This window comes from Choloepus didactylus, chromosome 7 (genome assembly GCF_015220235.1).
Source record: "Choloepus didactylus isolate mChoDid1 chromosome 7, mChoDid1.pri, whole genome shotgun sequence".
NCBI lineage: Eukaryota > Metazoa > Chordata > Mammalia > Pilosa > Megalonychidae > Choloepus > Choloepus didactylus.
The window spans coordinates 99,564,538-99,578,319 of record NC_051313.1 but is presented as its reverse complement, the minus strand read 5'-3'; the positions used below and the strand labels follow the sequence as shown (position 1 = coordinate 99,578,319).

The 13,782-nt window shown below is 38.1% G+C and overlaps 1 protein-coding gene across 8 annotated transcripts in view; it reads right to left on the bottom strand.

The window, feature by feature from the left end:
- The window catches only part of PKHD1 (PKHD1 ciliary IPT domain containing fibrocystin/polyductin), a 473,530-nt gene that overhangs the window by 21,599 nt on the left and 438,149 nt on the right, over positions 1-13,782 (bottom strand). For all 8 annotated transcript variants that reach the window (XM_037842918.1, XM_037842911.1, XM_037842917.1 and 5 more), the window contains 2 exons: positions 11,629-11,736; positions 1,732-1,890 (listed from right to left, as the gene is read on the bottom strand). In XM_037842918.1, the coding sequence (XP_037698846.1) occupies positions 1,732-1,890; positions 11,629-11,736 (267 nt within the window). The remainder of the gene's footprint in view (positions 1-1,731; positions 1,891-11,628; positions 11,737-13,782) is intronic.

The following is a 13,782-nucleotide window of genomic DNA, read 5'->3' as shown; positions in this document are numbered from 1 at the left end:
TCATATAATATGAGTTAGATATGAATGACATATTTCTGAACAGCGAGTCCAAGTTAAAGTCATTATATATGTTCTGTATTACAATCAGTCTCCTAACTGGTGTCTGTGTCTCCAGTTTGCCCTGAACCCCCAATCCATCTTCCACATGGCAATATGAGTGATGGTTTTAAACATATAATTTATATGTTACTACTCTCCCTATTAACTTTTCTGTGCTTTCTCTTCCAAAGCTGAATAGCCTACCCTTCCAGTTTTGTACTCCAGCAATTTGGAACACTTCACAGTTCTCAGTATGTTTTTTTTTTTCTTATTTTTACCTGTGTCTTTGCACATGCTCTTTCTTCTGCTGAGGACCAACCTACCCTGAGCAACCTGAAGAATATGCACTCACTTTTCAAGATTCACCAAAGCATCATCTTCTGACTCTCCCCACCCTCCTCCACCTCACACCCTTCTGGAACATCAATCATCCCTTCCTTTGTGCCTCTGTGCCCCAGGTGTACTTCCAGATGCTGCTGTCACATAGGATTGCTCTTTCTGGTTTTTATCCCTGCCTTCTGCCATTAGAATTTAAGCCCCCTAAGGGCACAGTCCACGACTTGCCTGTCTCCCTCTCTATTCTCTGCACTTAGTGCAGTGCCTGAAATACTATTGACATAATGAACGGGTTAAGTTTATTATAATTTGGAGTCTGCTGTACGTAGGTTGAAAAATGCTAAAAACGTTAACGCTTCCTCCTCACTGCAGATTATACCCGATGAGCACCACTTCTTCCATAAAGGTGTCCACTGGAAGATGAGGCAATGAAGTTAGTCTATTTCCAGGGCTGACACGGTGAGACCCTAAGTGCTAGAGATGCCAGGGTAAGAGCATTCATGGATTCATGCCACACCATCTTTATTTATTTTGACTTTCTTTATCTCTACTCATTTTGCCTCTTTTAAACTCACTGTTGCTTGTATCTTTGATCTCCTAATGTTACAAATGTTTATTCCACTTCTTTGATGGTCTGGGGGGTGAAAGGTGGATGGAGCATGGAATCTGTGGTGCCTGATCTGCTTCTTTCTCTCCCCCACTCTAAGAACAGAGTAGAAAGCTAGAAAGAAGCCTTTTTTACAGAACCTCTTTCTCTCATGACTCTCCACATTGCTGACTAAAAAATGATCTTCTACTTCTGATAAAATGTTCAAAACGTACTCAATTTCTATGCTCCTAGAGAAAAGTCACCAAGTACTCTCTTCCTTCTCCTGAAAAAGAGGATATTTCCCCCTGATTATTTAATTCACCTGGTAAAGGGTCACTTGGGAATTGGACCATAGTAGTTCAAAGAGTGGGATCCAGGGCCAAAATGCCTGCTTTCTTCATGGCTGTGTGGCCTTGGGCAAGCTAGTTAATCTTTCCGTGCCTTACTTTCCACATTCATGACATAGGTACAATATTTATCACCTACCTCATTGGGTTACTGTGAGGATTAAATAAATTCATGCTTCTAAAGTACTTAGAACTTGGTCCATAGTGAGCATTCAACAAATATGACCTTTCATTATTACTGCTATTATTATTTAACATTAAGCACGCTTTGTCTCTACTGCGTAAGTTGAAGAATTAGGCTCCATGGGGTTTATCTATTGCAAAGATTCATAGACATTTATCTTTGGGGAAGAAAAATAATCATTGATTTATTATACATGATAGCATTTTTTTCATTCCCAAAAGACCAAAACCATGTACTTCTGCTTTTGCTTTTCTTAAACCAACAGCACACCAGACAGCACAGAGCCAGCCACGAGACTGCTGAGCACAGAGAGGCAGCCAGAATGACAGTCGATGTCTCAGTCCTGGTCACAGGGAAGATGGCAAATGGCTTAGATCGAGCTGTAAAATTGGCTCCTGAAAAAAAAAATTCCCAATAACGATATATTAATAATATGCTAATATAATAAAATGTATGGGAAAAAATGCTTAGAACAGTGCCTGGCACAAAGTGGGGGTTCAATAAATACTTATTGAAGTGGATGATTAAGCAACAGATCAATGATAAATCTAAGAGTTATATTTCTAAAGAACTACGAGACTCCAGCAATAACATAATCATGCTTCCCCATTCTATTACTGAGGGACAATTATTCCAATTCTATTCTTTTATTCTCCAAACTAACACCAAGGGCTACCTTCTCCCTCAGTGCAAAATTGCAGCTTCAGACTTAATGTTCCATTAATTAGAACAGAAATGCCCTCAGCTCCAAAATGTGTAAAACTACTTGCCCTGACATATGTATCTTACTTAAAATATGGCATGTAACACATCAAAACAGGGACACAGGGACTCATACTATAGAGCTAAGATAATTTCTAATCTCCAAGACTATTTTGTTATCTGGAAAACCGGCAATGGAACAATGGCAGATAGATCTACTTTGGCTACAGACGATGCGGCAAGATGAGGGCTTCCTGTTTAGAGAGTACATCTCTCTAAGAATTCATTTGAAAGTCCTCCCCTTTTTCTTGACTGAAAACCTTGGTTCTCACCCCATTATTATCCATGAAGCAAGGGATAAAAGAATTTAAAAAAGAAACTTGCCTATAGTTTCAAAACCCTGTACAGTCATATTTATAAAAGTTTTATTCTTAATCACCAAGCCCAGAAAAAAAACCAAATGTCCTTCAGTGGAGAATGGTTTACCCAGACAAACTATGGTTTACCCAGAAAGTGGACTATTACTCAGCCAAAACAAAAACATAAACAAACAAACAAACAAAAACAACCCTATTGATAACCCACAATGAATTGAATGAATCTCAAAGGCACTATGCTAAGTGAGAGAAGTCAGTCTCTAAAAGGTACATACAGTATGATTTCATTCATGTGACATTATCAAAAGCCAAAACTGTAGTGATGGAGAACAGCTCAGTGGTTTCCAGGGAATAGCAGTAGCAGGAGGGGAGGTATGGCTGACAAAGCGATACCATGAGGGGGATTTTTTGGGTGATGGGTACATTCTATATCTTGATGGTGGTGGTGGTTACATAAATCTATATATGCACTAATATCCATAAAACTATATACAAATAGGTTAATTTTTTTAAACTTTCTTATAATTTTAGGGTTGACGGATATGTTCATTATCTTCATTGTAGTGATGGTTTCATGGGCATATACATGCATCCAAAGTTATCTAATGGACATCCTTTAAATATGTGCATTTTATCACGTCAATTATACCACAACATAAAAATTTAAAAGTAAAATAAACAAAAACAAAAACTTGCCTATAAACATGATTAGTTACAGCCAGAATTTCTAAAGCAGCTCACTCAAAACAAACAAATCAAAAACCTCTGCTTTTATCTGAATAACTCAAGCAAAAACAGAATCTTTATTTCCTCTTTCTAAGGAAATGCTCTGTTTTCCTTTGCTGTGCTTTCTTTGGGCAGAACCAAATAGTTTGATTCAAAGTCACAGTCAGATCTTCAATCTCTTGACTTTTGATTGACTCAGGCCCACAGTTCCCATAACAAAATTAGCTAGAAATGGTTCTTTCTTGTGTACATCTCATACCTGAGCCATGCTTGGCTTATTTGTTATCAATTAGTTGCTTTTTATGAGCATCTGAACAAGCTCAACCTAGCCTAGAGACAGACAAATGGATTTTACTAGGAATTCACAAAAGTAAAAACAAAATTTCTTTCATCCTTTCATTCATTTTCCAGTGATTGCTCAGTGGTTGTTTGCTTTGCTAAGTGGCTAAGTTACTGTTCCCATCCTGAAGAAATTTATAAATCAGTGCTGGGAAATATTGGGAATTAATGCTGGGGAGTATTTGAAACAAATCTGAGTGGGCATTAAATATCAGGCTGAAGACCCTTGACCACATTCTGGAGGCAGTGAGATGTCATAGAAGGGAGGTTTTTGAGCTGAGAAGTGACATGATCCACATAGTATAGAGAAGATCAGTCCATAGTGGTGTTTAGCCCACACATAATGGCACAGAGGCTGAAGCCAGGTAGACCAGTTTATAAGCCTAAAGTAGTAACCTTGGCCCACAAGTAACGATCATCTTTCAAACATTTTTAACAACAGAACATTTTTTAAAATTCAATTTTATTTTGAATTAATGATCTCAATACATTCACTTATTCATAAACAAATATTTATTTATGCCTATGATGTGCCAGGCTTCCCTGTACCTTGAAGATATACCACTGAACTAAACAGAAAAATTTCTCTCCTTTGGAACTTACATTCTAATGGGGGACACAGCACACGGGTAATAGACAAACAAGCAAATACGTGGATACTATAATGCCAGATTACAAGTGCCTCGAAGAAGACTAAAGTGGCCTAAGAGGATGCAGAATGTCCAGAGGTAGGGGTGGGGTGGGCGATTGGACTGAGTGGTCTAGGGAAGGCTTCTCTGAGGAGGTGATATTTGAGAAGAGATTTGAGTGATCCGATAAGTGAGCCACGTGAATTTCTAGGGGCAGGGTATTCCAGGTAAGGAAAAGACAACTCCAAGTTGATTAAAGTAGAATTTCTCTGGATTAAGTGGAGGTGGAGTCATTCCTGGGCTCCTCAACCACTTTTCAGCCCAGCAGCTGGTCCTCGGAGCTCCTGAGAACTCCACAGCGCCACAAAACGGTTAAAAAGGCAACACCACGGACTAGATCCCGGTAATGATAGTGAATCTGGCAAGGCTGGGTAAGAAGTCAAAGCTGCAAATCTACAGAAACCCGTATATCTTGGCAGTAGTTCAGGAAGTGCAGAAATGAACAAATGAGCTGGATTTGTCACCATATAGGAAAGACCTAGAAGGATTCCTGTAATGGATTAAATGGTGCCTCCCCAAAAGATATGGCCACGTCCAAACTGCTGGAACTTATGAATATTACCTTATTGCACATGCAATTAAGTTAAGGATCTTGAAGTAAGATGATCTTGGATTACCCAGTTGGGCCTTAAATCCAATGACAGGGTCCTTATAAGAGATGAAAGAGGAGAAGATAGAAACACAGAGATTCTTCTCTATCATTTGGAAGATGGGGGCAGAGATTGCAGGGATGTGGCCACAAGCCAAGGTATCTGGGAAAACACCAGAAACTGAAAGAGAAAAAACCTGATTCCCTCTGGAGCTTTAGAGAGAGCATGGCCTGGCTGGATTTCAGAATTCTGACCTCCAAAACTGTGAGAGAATAAATTTCTGGTAAGTTGTTATGGCAGCCACAGGAAACTACAATACAGACACTAGGACCAAGGGTGGTTCTGGAGGAACAGATCTTAAGGATGAGTTTTCTGAATTGTTTGTGGGTTTTCTGGAATTGGTTTTCCAATCTGATTAGATTGAAAAGCACTAATGACCTTATTTCCAGTGGTTAAGAGGGCACTGGTAATCCATGATGTGAGGTGGCAACAGAAAACGTGCAAAATACATACTTGGTCAGATTTAAGTTTTTACTTCTTCAATTTCTTTATTTCTGAAACTATGAATAATGGTTTGTTTCTCTCTCTAAGATATGCAGGAAAGGAGGAAGAAATAATGAAAATGATTGCTTGATGTATCCTTAATTCATGGAAGAATAAAACCAAAGTATTTGAAGATATGAAATATATAAAACTCAAAGCAACAACCACATAAATCAATGCTTGTCACATCTATGTTTTGAAGACTGCCAGAAATATGAGAAATCAAATGTGTGAATGAGGGCTAGTTTCCCAAATGATCCTAGCACTGGAAGTTGATACACCTGGGAGTTCCTCTCAGGGTCTGCACTGTTAGTCAACATGATGTCAATAAGGGGGTACAGAAGTACAGTCCTCTTAGTAAATTTTTCATTTAAAAAAAAATCCTTTATCTACTCTCTTCTAAGTTTACACTGTTGTAAATCTCATTCTGACAGAGCCTTACCTCATGGACTTGGCATTGAAAATTATGAAGAATAATGTAGGGAAAAATGCTATGAGAAAACATTTCAAGATGATTCCTCAGTTAGTCTACTTTACAAGTTATAAGTGGAAACTAGAGTGAAATAGTAGTCCAGTAAATGTGACCACCAAGCCCAGCACAAAATTGCAGGGTTATTGAGTTTTTATCTACAACACATTTTAATTTGATTTTATAATTTATTCTTAAAATAACTTTGATGAAGTATTTGGTTACTCTTAGTTAACCACAGGGGAAAGTAAAGAACATAGGTCTTTTAAAAGTATGACAAATTTGGGACAAAATATTTACCCCTGCATTTGCTACCATTTAAAAACATGTCTGTTCAGAAACACAAGCCTAGGGCAAAATCCTTGGGGATACTGTGGTCATAGAAAATGTTTCTCCATGAATCTGTACTTGCATTAGGACATCTTCATAGGTAATAAAAGGATATTTTCCCTTCAAAATTAATACTTAATAATATTACTTTACTTCAAAAGATATTCCTTTTTCAAGAAAAATGTTCCAGAACTTGGAATTAAGGCAAAAATGACTGCAGATCTTATCAATGTCATATTGAAACATTTTCTAACAGGCCCATTCAAGGTTTATCTAATTATCTGGAACACACCTTTGCTTGACTTAACTATTTATTAATTAGGGTCCAGAGTTGTTCATTCTAGAAGACAGATAAGTTGCAAATGATTTTTGTCCAGTAAGGGATGCAGATGATATCTGTAGACATGAAACCTTATAGGTTACAGTTTTATTTTACCTTATGCAATTTAAAAACTTATTTCAGCATTTCTTCCCTGGTTATATAATCCCTATTCCTCAAATGATCTTTAAATCAACTTTATCATTCTCCTGGTTCCTTCATTAATGAGTTAAATAATTTGTTGATAAGTGCCCATTATACATTTGTATGAGAATCATATTTTTAACTTTCAAAAAAGTATATTATGACAATTTGGATTTAAGTTTAAGAATCCTACTGTCTTTTTTTAAATTTTAATTTTATTTTGAAATAAATTGAAACTGACAGGAACAGTTGCGAAAACAATACAAACCCCATACAAAGAACTCCAGCACACCCCTCCCCCTCCCCCGATACCCTGATCCACCCACTTTAACATCCTGTCACACCACCATTTCTTTCTTTCCCTCCCTCCCTCCCTATCACCCATCATCTATTGCTCCATCTTCTGAACATATGAGAGCAAGCTGCACACATCCTTGAACAAACAATATAATTCACATATACAATTCCCATGAACAAGAACATTCTTTTATGCAATCCCATTAAGCACAGCTAAGAAGTTCAAGAAATTCAACATTGATACAAAGCTTAGATTCTATATTTCCTTTTTTTTTTCTTATGTCCCAACTGTGTCCCTTTAAGCCTCCTCTCCTCCATCCTCAGATCCCATCCAGGATCATCCTTGGCATTTAATTGTCATAATCTATTTATACTGTCTTTTTTTTTTTTTCAATTGTGGAAACATATGTACAGCCTAAATCTTCCTATTCTACCCCCTCCCTAGCATTCCATTAGTGGGATTAATCATATTTAGAATGTTGCAATGCTATCACCTTCCCAACATCCATTACTAGAAATTTCCCTTCACCCCAAACAGAAACCCTACACTCATTTCTTAACTCCCCATTGCCCCTTCCCCCACTTCTCTTAACCCATACTCTACTTTTCATCTCTATGGTCATATTCTCTGATACTTTCTTTGTGTTTACTGTGGGGCTTAAATTTAACCTCTTAATTTAATCTATAACAATCTTGTTTTTCTTTGATACCAGTTTAACTTCAATAGGACACGTAGACTATGTTTCTATACTCCTCCATTCCCCCACCTTTATGTAGTTCTTGTCAAAAATTACGTATTTTACATTGAGTCCAAAACCACTGATTTATCATTACAGTTTAGGTATTTTTGATCCTGTAGGAAGTAAATAGTGGAGTTACAAATCAAAAATACAGTAGTGTTGGTATTTGTATTTACCATGTGATCTTTACTGGAAATCTTTATTTCTTCATGTGATTTCAGTCAATTGTTTAGTGTCCTTTCCTTTCAGCCTGCTCAATTTCATTTAGCATTTCTTATAGGACTGATCTACTGGTGATGAAGTCCCTCAGCTTTTGATTATCTGGGAATGTTTTCTTCTCCCCCTCATTTTTACCCCCCAGTTGTTTGTGAATTTTCTAAGTCTCTGATGGTTATTGACTTCTATTTGTATTCCATTGTGGTCAGAGAATGTGCTTTGAATATATTCAATTTTTTTTTTTTAATTTATTGAGGCTTGTTTTATGTCCCAGCATATGGTCTATTCTGGAGAAAGATCCATGATCACTAGAGAAGAATGTGTGTCCTGGTGATTTGGGATGTAATGTTCTATATATGTCTGTTAAATCTCTATATATCTCTTTCTCCTTTCTTTGTTTCTCTGTTAGTAGGACTCCCTTTAGTATCTGAAGTAGGGCAGGTCTTTTATTAGCAAAATCTCTCAGCATTTGTTTGTGAAAAATTTAAGATCTCTCTCAAATCTGAAGGAGAGTTTTGCTGGATAAAGTATTCTTGGTTGGAAATTTTTCTCTCTCAGAATTTTAAATATGTCATGCCACTGCCTTCTCACCTCCATGGTGGCTGCTGAGTAGTCACTACTTAGTCTTATGCTGTTCCTTTATGGTGAATTGCTTTTCTCTTGCCACTTTCAGAACTTGCTCCTTCTCTTCAGTATTTGAGAGTCCAATCAGAATATGTCTCGGAGTGGGTTTATTTGGATTTATCCTATTTTGAGTTCACTGGGCATTTATGCTTTGTGTATTTATATTGTATAGAAGGTTTGGGAAGTTTTCCCCAACAATTTCTTTGAATATTCTTTCTAGACCTTTACCCTTCTATTCCCCTTCCGGGACAACAATGAGTCTTAAATTTGGACGTTTTATTTTATCTATCATATCCCTGAGATCCATTTCGATTTTTTCAATTTTTTTCCCCATTCTTTCTTTTGTTCTTTCATTTTCCATTCTGTGGTCCTCGAGGACACTGAGTCACTGTTTAACTTCCTGTAATCTTGTATTATGAGTATCCAGAGTCTTTTTAATTTGGACAACAGTTTCTTTTATTGCCATAAGATCTTCTATTTTTTTATTTACTCTTGCAACTTCCTCTTTATGCTCTTCTAGGGTCTTCTTTATGTCCTTTATATCCTGTGCCATGCTCTTCTTCATGTCCTTTATATCCTGTGCCATGCTCTCATTGTTTGACTTTAGTTCTTTGATTAATTGTGCCAAGTACTATATCTCTTCTGATCTTTTGATTTGGGTGTTTGGGTTTGGGTTCTCCATATCGTCTGGTTCTATCATATGCTTTAAGATTTTCTGTTGTTTGTGGCCTCTTGGCATTTGCTTTACTTGATAGGGTTCTTTCTGGATATAAAAAATACAGATCTCTAATTTGTCAGATCTACAGCTTGGTGACATACACTTTCTCTAACTAGCCAGCAGATAGCATCTGCGAGTCACCTATTCCCCTCAAGTCAGTTCTCCCCAACTTTGTCTTTGTGGTGTGTGGGGATCTGATTCTTGTGGGGTTCAGTTGGTGCACTAAGTTTGGGTGTGTTGTTGGTCCTTGTCCACTGTGAATGTGGGGCGTGTGTCTGAGTGGTTAGGGAGGCAGGGCAGCTTTAATAATCAAACCTCCCAGGTGTTCCTGGAGATTCAAGGCTGTTGCTAGAGTCTAAACCTTTATTTCAGTCTCACCACAGATTGTCTCTGCCGCTGACCCACAAGTCCTTGGTATTGGCGTAGGGTCCCTGGGATTTCCGAGCTGGTCCCCCCTCCCAGCTGTGCTCTTCCAGGACCTCTGCTGAGGGAAGGCTGCGCCACGTCACAAGTGTGCACTGGCACTCCAGGGAAGCCCTGGGTTGCTGGGCCGTTCAGGGACGTTCCCAGCCTGCTGTAAAGACAGTTGAATGGGGCGTGTTAATTTCCTCCTTTTCACGCAGCTCTGCCTTCCCAGCTCTGGGACAATTAGCTGTGGGTGCACTAAAGGCCACTGTCCATGGCTGATATTGTGGCATGTGCACAGTGCTGTGGGAAACTCTTCCGGTCACACTGGGTTTCTTGGCATGGCTCTGGGCTATAGCTCTGGCCCTGGGCAGGAGCATTCCCAGCCCTCCGGGGAGATGGCTGCAAAGGGTGTGGTTTCTTTCTCCTTTTGGCTCCCCTCTGCCCTCCCCGGCCCTGAGACAATCAGCAGCAGGCTATCCTCCACACCAGGCACTGAGAGGTTGGCACAGCCCTCTCCTGCCATGCTTCACTGTGCGGTTCTCACCACCATAACCACAGCCGCTCCTGTTTTTTTTTTGTTTTTTTTTTAAAGTAGTCCGTCTCCAAACGCCAACCCATGGTTTCCCCACACTGCAGCATGGCCGCTGGACTTTCAGCCAGCTCACTCACTTGTCTCAGAATGCAGACTCCCGGTTTCACCAAGTGCACGGTCCCTGTGGATTTAGCAGACCTTGTCTGGCTGGTGCATCACTGGAACTGGTGTTCTGGGTCACTTTCTGGCTTGTATCTAGTATTTTTCATGGAGGTGTTTTTTTGCCCTATCTCACCTAGCCGCCATCTTAGGTTCTCCCACTATCTGTCTTTAATTAAACACCTGCTGGTGAGCTTAAGATACCTCACATCAAAACATTTGATTTTATTTGCCATTTCCCACAGCTAAAAGGTTGATCTAATGCATTTTTATAAAACTTTGAATTATTACACCTGTGCACTAACTGCTTTCCACAGTTGTATATCTTAAGTATCAGATGAATTTTCCTGACCAAAATTAAGAACTGATTATAAATATCTACTTTTTAGTTCAAACGGGATGTTATCATTTTTAGAATTATTTGAGATACTCTCTTAAGTAAGGTATTTTTCCTAGTTAGTCACAATAGTGGATGCAATATTTAATTCTTTTCCCAAATGGATAACTCTATGTTCATATCAAAGTTCAATCCTTTAAAAAGAGGATGTCAAAAATTAGACTCTCACCATTCCTCTGTAGGAGAAGACTTGGCTATCCTTTAAGGAAATGGAAATGTAGCATTTTGCATAAGCTTAGCTGGTTTTGAAGTTTAATTGACATGTTAACTACCACTGATTTACTGAATAACATTGCCCTCTAATACAGGAAAAATTGTCAAGAAGACATCAGAAGGGAGAAGATATTTGTTTGCTTGTTTTATGTTTCGTCAGTAAGAGCTGGGTGACAAAAGCAATTTACACACATCTCATGCCTTAAAGGACCAGATTTTGAATAGGTATACTCACCATTTGGGGGGATGGGGAAGGGGGGCTCAAAGAAAAGATTTCACAATATTCAATATCCCATGACTCTTTTTCTCTAAGCTAAATTTTTCTAGTTATACCCCAATCAAACAGCATTTTAAAAACTGGAGCCGTCAATGTGTTAACAACACCTAGAGGGAAATGAACTTTTGAATTCCTGCTCTTGGAGCCTACTGAAGGTTAATTTCTACATGTGCTCTTTCTTTTTACACTCTAATAATGTAACCAAGTGATTATTTTCCTCTAAACTATGATGATTTCTTGTGCATGATAGGAACTATTCCCATTGGGGTGTGTGTGTATTTTTCAAGAGAAACAGATAATTAAAACATAGGCTGGTGAAATTACCTGGAGGGGAAGTGACAGTAAAAATAAAGTGCCAATTTGACCCAGAGATCAAGACTGCCAAATTGGAGAAGCTCACGTAGCCATCTTGAGTTTCTGCCTGAGTACACCCTACAAACAAACACAAAAACAAAAATAAATGTTAGTTTTCTATTCCAGAGTAACTTCTTCAAGTCTTCTCTGTAGAGAGGTGATTGAACAAAAAAGTTAAATGAAAACAAACAAACAAACAAACAAACAAACAAATAAAAGAGGTTACTTAACCCATCAGGCTTTTCTTAGATAAGTCTTGGAACCAAATAATCCAAGATGGGATAATAGTACCAGCTAATCTATATTGAAAGCTTACTGTGCCAAACACTGTTTTTTTATACATATTATCATATATAAACTACACAATAGCCCTATAAAATATGCTAGAATCTATATTCTATAGATTAGGAAACAGGCACATGAAAGGTTAAATTACTTGTCCTGGAGTTATTGCCCAAATCTGCCTGATACCAAAGCTTGTATTCTTAAAATACTATATACAATGACTACTTGATTATTAAATGTCTATCAAATAAGAAATTCTACTGTCTTTCTTGGTGGTCACTGTTTATGGTCTGCCTCTCTTCAAGGGATCTGTGGTTTATGTAGGACAGGGGTTAAATCAGTAGAACTGGACCATATCAATTTATCTAATCATGACTGTTAAGGCTATCCTGATTTAGCAATGCAGAGGGCCTGGGCTTTGGTTTTCCTGAATAACATGCAAAAAACGAAGCTTCTGTCTTCAAACAATAGGCCATCCCTTAGTAAGTGAAGGAAAGTAACTTAACTCAGGATAACAATCAAAATGCCATTAATTTATCTTTTGACTCCACTGCCCTTAAATGACTTTGCTGATTGACAGCTGCCACTTTCACTCTGGAAGTGTCACTATGATTGGTATGCTTAGCAAAGAGTTTGGAGAATGGTCTTAAAGTTTATAATTTGGTGTGAGATCTCTAAGGCTGATCATAAAAATATAATATGCTTAGTGTTACATTTTTCAATTAAATTGCTCAATCCTTTTTGTGAAAACATTGCCTTTCCTCATCAATTTTGCAGAGCTAAAACTTCCTTTTTTCAGAAACATCTTTTCCATCATCTCCTCTGAGTCCCCCAAATAAATGAAATGCCCAGAAAAAAGGAAATAAATAAGGCAAGATGCAAATAAATGATAGGCGCCCAAGATAAATGCTGTTTATACTCTTTAAAACCTATATGCATCAAAATTATGGTCAATAAACTCTTGCAAACAATGAACCACAAAGTACAGATGTTCAACTCGAAATCGTTTGCTGCAGTTTTTCCTTTGACAAACATCCTTATTGTTCCCATCTTTGGAAGAATACAAAGCAGCATTTAATCGAAATGTGTCCGTCGAGCACAGTGAGTTTGCCTTGTAGAACAGCCGCCAAACTGCCTAATGGAAAGTGCTTTATCTCCAAATGGGTTTGCTTTTGTGTTAAATACCAGCTTGCCTTGAAGATCTGTACAAAGATTCCCATATGTATCTATTCTCAGATTTGAAGCATATGTGCCCAAAAGCTGAGGCAGTTGTTGCCAAGTACAGTACATTACTTCAGGGTTCATCATATCCCTGGAATAGCAATTATAAAACATATAAATGCTATTGACAGGCTCTCTGATCAAGTGTACAGACTAGTGGGAACTTGGGATGAGGTGAGGTATTGGGCTTGAAGCAAGATTGAAACTGATTACATGACTACCAGGGAATGCTTTCTGAATGCACTTCTGCAGGGTGTGTGGTTCCTGAAAAGCAATGTAGCCCAAATACCCCACAACTCCTCTCTTCCTCCCCACCACCCCAACCTACATATTTTAGAAAACTGTTATGTAATTTATGTTGAGACCTTTAAAAAAATATTAAGATCATATCTTTTTCTACCACTAGGATACATAATTAAGTGTCAAAAGATCTGGAGGACCCTTAAATAACTGTCTGAGTATATACATTTGGGGGGGTTATATAACAACTATTCTCCAACAAGGATGGTCTACTGAGACAAGAGACCTTGAAGCAAAATTGTAGCATAAAAGATTTAGGTTAGACATATAGTAAAATTTGAAATATATTGAAAAAGATACCCCAAAGGCGAATATGAT